Source organism: Juglans regia, chromosome 8 (genome assembly GCF_001411555.2).
Source record: "Juglans regia cultivar Chandler chromosome 8, Walnut 2.0, whole genome shotgun sequence".
Classification (NCBI taxonomy): domain Eukaryota; kingdom Viridiplantae; phylum Streptophyta; class Magnoliopsida; order Fagales; family Juglandaceae; genus Juglans; species Juglans regia.
Genome location: NC_049908.1, coordinates 7,308,949 through 7,318,358, shown reverse-complemented (window position 1 = coordinate 7,318,358; position 9,410 = coordinate 7,308,949). Strand labels below are relative to the sequence as shown.

At 29.7% G+C, this 9,410-nt stretch overlaps 1 protein-coding gene across 1 annotated transcript; it reads right to left on the bottom strand.

Annotated features, from left to right (window-relative positions):
• On the bottom strand, positions 1–4,394 carry LOC109013952 (probable nucleoredoxin 2). The gene is made up of 3 exons (XM_018996227.2): positions 4,099–4,394; positions 1,519–2,013; positions 1–810 (listed from the first exon to the last, which is right to left on the bottom strand). The coding sequence occupies exons 1-3, from the start codon at positions 4,246–4,248 to the stop codon at positions 166–168; spliced, it is 1,290 nt and encodes a 429-aa protein (XP_018851772.1). The 5' UTR covers positions 4,249–4,394; the 3' UTR covers positions 1–165.
• Between the last annotated feature and the right edge of the window lie 5,016 nt (positions 4,395–9,410).

Here is a 9,410-nt window from a genome sequence, read left to right as displayed (position 1 = left end):
TAACAACAACAAAAGATACATTTTGGAAACTCATATTAGAAACAGATTGGAATAGCAGAGTATCCCAATTCTAAATCAGCAAACAGAAAGACGCAATCCAAATTCCAAGGCCCAAACAAATAGCATCCGAGTTATTAGCATCAGCACGAGCTGCACTGACACGAATCAACTATCCAAATTGCCTGTAGAGGCAGGATCTGCAACAGTGATGACACACTTGGGGTGCACCTCGTACCCACATTCCAGACACTGGTAAGCCCAGCCAGAACCTTGCTCGTCACAGCCGCAACAAATAAAAGGTCCTCCGCCGTTGCCTTCAGAGACCAAAGTGAGCTCATGGCGATGCCCGGGATGCAAAACCGATCTAGGAAGGCTCTTAGCCTCTTCATCCATCTGTTTCTCCAGAAACTCCACTCTGGCCTCAGTGAAAGGGTAGGCATTTTCTTGGTACAAGTTTATCAAGTTCCTTCCTTGTTTGGTAACAGTCTTACCATCTGGGCCTAAGATTACCAAACAAGGGATATCATGCACGTCAAAATGCTTAGCAAGTTCCTTCACAGCTGGGTCTCCAAAAGGCAAGGCTAGCCAAGGCATGGTGTCGAAGTAGGAGTCAAATGACTCTTGGTCACGATCGTTTGACACAAACACTATTTCAAAGTCTTCCTCAAAATCATCTCCATTTTCTAGCAGCGTTTGCTTGATCTTGTGGTAGATGGAGGCTAATTTGGGAGCAAATTTAACACATGGAAGGCACCACTGGGCAGAGAAATATAGTCCTACTGTTTTCCCTATCAGTGAAGCAACAGGCACCTGCAAAAGTGGGAAACATCCATAAGCCGGTATTGCTTTGTATATGATTGCTTTTTATTTTATTCAATAGTGCACCACTTCAAAGCATCTGTGCCATGCAGTTGGTGACTACAGTACTGCTACTGTGCTAAGGTACAAGCTAGTGGGTGGACATTAAATCAACAGAAATGATAAAAAATATATATATATATATATATTTACAATTCGGACATGATACAATATTTAATCATTAATGTTGTGATCCACGTGCTTACTGACAATATTTAATATTATGAGTTACACATATTATTTAATTTATATCTATCTTTTTTAGTTTAATTTGAATAAAAAATACGAAACCTCTACTAAGACTTGTTGAGAGCTTGTCAATTTCGAATATTCTCGTATCAACTAATGTAATGGACCTAATGGTAAATGCTTTCCCTAATGAAATTTTCTAGGATACTATGATCCGAATTAAAATATATTAATTAAAAGAAATACTTTAATCACAAATATATTACTTAAAAATAAACTCACAAAATTACAAAATTACATGACTTGATATAATTAATCATATTTTATTGTCAAGTAGTCAAATTGATCACGTAAACTTTCGTTAGTTTGTAAGTTTATTTTGATTTTTTCTCTTTATATAGGTAGCATTTCTCATTAATTAATCTTATAAACACTGCTTGCTGCATATCATCAGGTAACGTAGTGACTGACCTGTTCAGTTCTCGGATGACCCAAAAGATAGTCTCTGTCATGATTTGTTAGTAAATTGGTTAGGGTCTGGTTCTCGTGCTTCTCCCTCTCTTCTTCATGCAGTATGTCCAACCTCTCTTTAGTAAATGGGAAGGCTTGAATGCCATACCGATAAATGAGTTCCACCCCATCATGCAAAGTTGCATTGTCTTTATGATCGTTAGGTTGCAAAACAACTAGGCAAGGAATACCCTCGATGTCAAACTTCTGGTTCAATGCTTTCTTCGTCTCCAGATCAGAAAATGGAATAGCCAGCCATGGCATGCATGAATGGTAGTTGTTAAAGGCATCCAAGTCTTCATCGGACGACACATACACAACTTCGAAATTAGATCCACTGGTCTTAAGTTCGTCGTAGATTCCAACCAGAACTTGGGTGAAATTCCAGCACGGTGGATACCAGTTGGCCGAGAAGTAAAGGCCTATGACCTTGCTCTCAAGATCAAATAATTTGACCTGCGAAACACCCAGAAAAAAATTGAAGAAACCGTACAATTATTTTTACTTGAAAACCAAGACCCAAGAGAGAGAGAAGTTGCGTTAATTATCCAATTCAATGTACAATAGTTAATGCATGGATAAAGATAGATAGGATACTACAGGATCGTTTACGAAAGACAACGATACAGTATACATATATAGTATAGATCCAAAAACAGCACGCTCTGACGTACGGACAAAGGACAGCTCCAGTGGACAGCACAGAACCCAGCGACGAGGTGAGGCTAAACCGCTAAAGGAGATTAATACGAGACACCTGTGCTTTCTGCTTGGCTGTCCACGACAACCACTGCCTGGCCGGGGTGGGTGCTCTCCATTGATTAGGACAGCAAATTTTGGCCTACATTCCTCGGGAAAATGTGCTTGATCTCCCTTGCTTAACCCACGATTATTTTTGCACTTAGTATAAAATCATATTATTATATCTCATCTCATCTTATATAATCATTATAATTTTTATAAATTTTTAAACAAAATATAATAAATAATTTAATTTTTTTAATTTTTAAAATAAAAAATAATATTATAACAATATTTTATTTTAATTTTAATAAAACATAAACCAAACCTTAATTTTCTCTTTTTTTTTTCCCTTTCTTTTGGGCTGACGAGTTCAAACCACTCCCCCCCATTGAAAAGCATGATTATTGAAACGATCGAGCTAATCTGGATATATAACTTTGCCTCAACTATAAACATATTCAACTTAATAACCCTACCACATAAAATTAATATCCATATCTACCAGCTTATATATATATATAGATAGTAGCTGCTGAATAAAAAATCGATATTAGACCTAGCTAGCATTGTTATAATTAATTACTAGTACATGTGATATAGAAATATTGTTATTTCCATATTTCAGACCTATATATAAAACAATTTAAGTAATATATATGGTGGACTTATTGGCACATAAATACTCCATATGGCCATGAAATACAAGCACTTCCTTATACGCGCGTAAACATATAGTCCACCGACCAGCTAATTAAAGTTGCGTTTGTAGGTTGAGATGAACTTAGCTGTAAATAGTAATATTTTACGGATTATATAAGTTTAACTTTTTAAAATTAAGATGAATTTAACTTTTTAAGTTAAAATGTATGAAATAGATCGAGATAATTTAACTTTTTTATGAAAAATAAAAAAAAAATAGTAAATCTCATTAATTTGAAATGAGTTGAAATAATTTGAGTTTGATTGAACAAACCTACATAGCCTAAATGAGGCTAGCTCCCCTTGATGGCGGCCTGATGGTCGACCCAGTTAAAGTTCGATCTCTTTTGCTCTATATATATGAGTTAATTGGGATTTATACACAAAAGAGAGAATATATATATATTCAAAATTATTATTTTAGTTTCTGAAACGTTCATTAATGATTCTACAAAATACTATCAACAATTAGTTTTTTGGGAGAACCTAATCATTATTTTTTCATACATATATATATATATATGTGTGTGTGAGAAACTCAAAATAAAGAAGAAAAAAAGTTTTAGGAAAGAAAAACTTGATTAGGATTATAAAGGAAATAAAAAGAATAAAAGCAAAGAAAAGCATCAAATTAGTTATCAGAGTTAATACTCTCACCCCGACTACTCCCTCGCCTCCTCCTCTCTCTTTCTAGTTCATGTATTGTTACTATAAGAAAAATAAATTTTTATGATTAATTTATTATAATTAAAAGATTATTTATAATTAATTTTTATTATAAATAATTATTTCGTTAAAATTAATTAGTTATAAATAAATAATTTTCTTATAACAGTGTGCACTAAGTAGTCTTCCTCTTTAATTTCTTTCTCTCTTCCTCGTTTTTTCCGTCCGACGTCAATGATTTGATAGTAAGTTAGGCAAAAAGTGTTTATATGCTTCATCAGACGGCCTTCCATGCCATTACGTTACACAGAAATTGAAGGAGAAATAAGATCAACCCATACTTCAACCATAAAATAAATAAACTTAACTAAAAAAAAAAAAAAAAAGCTCTGAAAACTAATTACTATGGGAAGAGAGAGAGAGAGAGAGAACCTGAGCTCCGGTTGGAGAGAGAAGAAAATCACGATCTTTGGAAGCCAAAAGAGATGAGATTCTGGAGCTGCTTGAGACGGCCTGCTGATCAGAATCACCGTTTAACATGGCTTGAAAGTCGTCGTCCTTCATCTCTCTCTCTTCTCTCATCTCACTCTCTCAAAATGAGAAAAAAAAAAACGGCCACAACATGATTCTTCCGGCCCTTAAAATCCCCTAAGAACCATATTCTTTCTACATCATTACATCCTATTCACCACTCTCCCCATAATACACCCAACACGTGTCGTTCACGAAGAGTGCAACCTATCAATCCCTTGGTGTATATTGATAGTGTCATGATTTCCTAAACTAAAGAATAAAATAAAATAAAAAATTTATTTTTCAGAAAAATTTTTAATTCATTTTATTTTATTTTATCTAATTATTACAATTTTTAAAATTTTTATATAAAATAAAATAAATAATTCAATTTTTTAAAATTTTAAAATAAAAATAATATTAAAAAAATCTATTTTAATAATATTTTTTATTTTAATTTATTTCATTTCATAGTCTGTAAGAACAAACGAAGCATTAATAATTAATCTAAACTGATCACGCATGCTTGACCCTAAGCCCAATAAAGAAGATCGTGCCACGTGAACGATAGCTGATGGTGAGAGCAGTAATTACCTTTGATACCGGAATTGACTCACAGGCACCGCAAAGGTCTGTGTTCTCATAAATGACATTTCATGTTCCGAAAAAGTTAACAGCGAACAAAGGGAACAAAGGATACATAGAGGGACACCTGTCTATCGCTTTCTTTCTTTTTCTTTTCTATCTTTCTTTTTTTCCTGGAAAATATCAGGTCTTTGCGTACGAGGTGTGTAAAACTGTAATCTTACTAAAATCACAGATATCAAGGGTTTGATTCAAATATATATATATATATAATTTATATTTTTCCAGACATTAAGTAATGATGTCGTAGACATCTGCCATGTGATTCAATGTTGATGACGTGCACATTATGTTTGGATGTATGAAAGTTTCATTCACATTATTATAATTTTTAAAATTTTTATATCAAATATAATAAATATTTTTTTAATTTTAAAATTATAATATTAAAAACAACCTTTTAAAAATATTTTATTAAATTTTTAACTTTTCTTCAACTCTACTCATTATTCAAACCCATCTAACTTTTTTTTCGATATACTCTTTTATAAGACAATATAAAATTTGTATAAATATTTCTTAAATTTAAAATAATTCAAAGAAAAGTGAAAAAAAGGTAAAAAAAAAAATTGATTCAATTTTTTAAACTAAATCTAGCATTCAGACAACTCATTTTCAAATTATTAAACTCATATCATCTCAAAAACTCTTTATACGTAAAACTCACATCTTTTTTAACTCTTATATTCGGGACTCATCACCTTTTTCGACTTACTATAAATACATTTAAATTCAACTTAACATCTAAATATATCTAAATTTATCTTAGATAGATTCGACAAAATTCATTCTACCATCTTAACGTATTATTATTCTCATATATATCTGTCTTATACTTAAAAGCACCTATAATGTGAACAGTACTGAATAGTAGCAATGAACAGTAATAAATAGTCTTTTGCCACTGTTTCTTTGTGAGTCGAGAATGGGTTCGTGTGTGTGAATGCCAGTATGAGACGAAGAGAGAATGGAGGTTCATTGTGGTTGGGTCTACGAGAGGTGGTCGCCAGTGTGAGATGATGGATGTGCGGTGGTCTGGGTGGCCGCGTACGGCAGAACAACTAAACAAAAATGGGTGAATTTCATTTCGGTTGGGCTACCACAGGGAGAGAGATGGATGCGCGTGGGGGAGATTGGTGGTAACTGGGTTGGTCGCCGGCATGAGGGGGACTTGCCAGTGGTGGCGGTGAGGCTGGGTGGCCCCGTACGGCGGCGCAACTAGAGAGAAATGGAAAAAATCCATTTTGGTTGGGTTACCTCAGGAGAGAGAGGACTGCGCGTGGGGGAGATCGGTGGTGGCTGGGTTGGTCGTCGGCGTGAAGGGGACTCGCCAGTGATGGCAATGAGGCTTGCCAGTGCACGGCGGCACCGGGCTGAGCTAAAGGAGGATGGAGCGTGCCGTGTGGGGGAAGAATCGAGTCAGAGGAAAGATAAATAAAGTGAGGAAAAAAAAAATCACCATAATATTTATCATTATTATATATAAATAAAAAATACAATCAATATAATATTTATTACTATTATATATAAAAATAAAATAAAATCATTAAAATATTTATCACTATTATGAAAAAAGTAGATTATTTAAAGTGGATCTCGAATTTACCAAATTTGTTTAACGATATTGTGCAGATTTTACACACTTTAAAATTATATAAATCTCTCTTGTTAAAATTTAGAGATAGAATTATAAGACTGTAATATTTATCACTATAATAAATAATTTCTCTTGTTAAAATTTATATATAAACAATTTCTCTTATTAAAACACTGATTTAAACTAATTTAAAAATTAAATAATTAAAATATAAATAACATATCATACATAAACGATCCAATTTAATTTACAAAATATTAATATTTCATTATTAAATAAGTGATGAAATTTTATTAAATATTTTTAAGAAATTAATCTCAACCCTTTATTTTAAATCCTTAGCTAAATGTTTTAAGTCCTTGTTAAATATTTTTTAGAAATTAAAACCATATAAATAATTAAAATTTTAACATAATTTAAGTATGATAATATTCTTAATTACCTAAATAAATAGTATATGATACATAAACTATGAAATTTAATTTATAAAATAATAATCTTCCATCATTAAATAAATGATGAAATTTTACTAAATATTTTAAAAAAATTAAAAATATATAAATAATTAGAATTTTAACATAATTAAAATATGTTAATATTCTTAATTAACTAAATTATACAAACGTTCGTGGGGAAGAAGAGAGAGGGAGAAATGAAAAGTTGGGAAAAATGTTAGTTTTTTTATTTTAAATTCCAATTTTTCATATTGAATCTTCAGACTTAATCTAACAGTAGAAGTTTAAATATTGATTTAAACTAACATAAAATAGATAATTAAAATATAAATATTATATCATATACTTAAAATTAATTTTAATTTATAAAATACAAAATTTTCATCATTAAATAAAAGATAAAGTTTTATTAAATATTTTTAAGAGAATAATATTATATCATACACTTAAAATCAACTTTAATTTGTAAAATATTAATATTTTATCATTAAATAAATGATGAAGTTTTATTAAAAATTTTTAAAAAAACAAGACTATCTAATTAATTTAAATTTTTAATATAATTTAAATTTTATTATAAATAATAAACATAAATAATAATTTTATTCTTATAAATTAAATTATTTTAATATTTAAATTCACACTTTATTCTTTTTTCTTGAATTTGGCAGATGTTGCACGTTTACCACTGTTATATATATATATACTAGCGGTTGGGCAATGTGCGAGGTACATTTGCCCGGTTGAAAAATAATTTATTTTGTAAAATATAAATATGTTTTGGGTTTAAAAAAAAAAACATAATCATAAGTAAAATAAGTAATATATAGAGAATTTTTTATGAACTCAATTTCTGCACCTAACAAGTGAAAAGAGATGTGGAGAATTTTTGTGATAGTGATAGTACTTCACTGCATAAATCGAAGCAATCCAACCGAAGGAAAAAAAATGAGAAGTGGTAAAATGAAAGGTTGGATTTAAATCTTAAAAATTTTAATGTACCAACAACAGCCTCGTCCTTCAAAAAATAACACACGTAGACATCATATCCTTAGATATGATTTGGATCGATGTATTAATAGTAGCAACATTGTTTGTGAATAGTAATATATAAAATTATTTGGATTAAGATGTTTTATTTGATTTTAGAAAATGAGAGAAAAATAGTTAAAATAAAAATATTATAAAAGTTAAAATATTATTGGAATATAATTTTTTAATGTAGTTTTTGTTTTAAAATTTAAAAAATTTATATTTAAGAAAATTGTAATGATTAGATTAACAAATTAAAAAATATTTTATATTTAAATAATATTTTAAAAAATATATAAAAGTTTATGAAAACCTAAGAATCTATTAATCTCTTACTCGAACTCAATAATTTTGTTTGGGAAGAGATAGATTGTTAATTCTCTCCTGACCCAATGATGTCGTAAATTTTTTATTTTTTTAAAAAATGTTTATGATTATTAAAAAAATACATGAAAAACATAAAAGAAAAATAAAAAAATGAAATACACATTCATGACATATTTTCAGATTACTTTTTTATTAGTTGTAGTAGTTCTCTTTAGTTAATTAAGAATATTATCATATTTAAATTATGTTAAAACTCTAATTATTTATATAGTTATACTTTTTTAAAAATATTTAACAAAATTTTATTATTTGTTTAATGATGAAATATTAGTATTTTATAAATGGCTTAGTTATTTTGAAATTAGTGGTACTTGTGTAAAATCCTGTATGGCGTAAGATTTTATAATTGATAAAAAAAAGTACGTTTGCCACATCTGTCAAATTGAAGAAAAAAATAAAGTGTAATTTCAAATATTAAAATAATATAATGTATAAGAATAAAATTATTATTTATTTATGTTCATCATTTATTATGAAATTTAAATTATATTAAAAATTCAAATTAATTAAGTGAAAAAAACATACGAACAAAAAAAAAAAAAACTTATTTATTGATCATTTAAAACTCAAAAATCAATATTTTTTTTACTTTTTCTTTATTCCTCTCTCTTATTCCCTACGCACGATTGCGGTATTATGTCGCATATTGGCATTCACACGGATAAAAAAATTAAAAAAAAAGAATCTTTACTGTTTATCATGCTGTCGATGAATAGTAGTAAGATAGATAGATTAAAAAAAAAAAAACTGATTTAGAGTTACTGTTTATAAACATTAACATTAACTTACCCATATTAACTTATTTTAACTTAGCCAATTGAGATCGGAGAGAGAGTAAATTAGAGTGGACACGTGGCGAGAAAATAAGGACAAGTGACAGAGCCACATAATGTTGGGACTGATTTGAAACGTCAATAATTACAAATAAAACCGATGCCCACCGCAAAAGGCTCGTAGCTTAAAGGTCTTATGGCCACGTGTCCAAAGAAAGTTCCGTATCGAAGTTTGCCAAAGCAGAAAGCTGCTCACTTTCCTTAAAAACAAAAAAAAAACTTTGATTGGAATCCGTGATCTGAGAAAGCCAGCTATAAAGGCCTTGTGGTGTGTTTCGATTC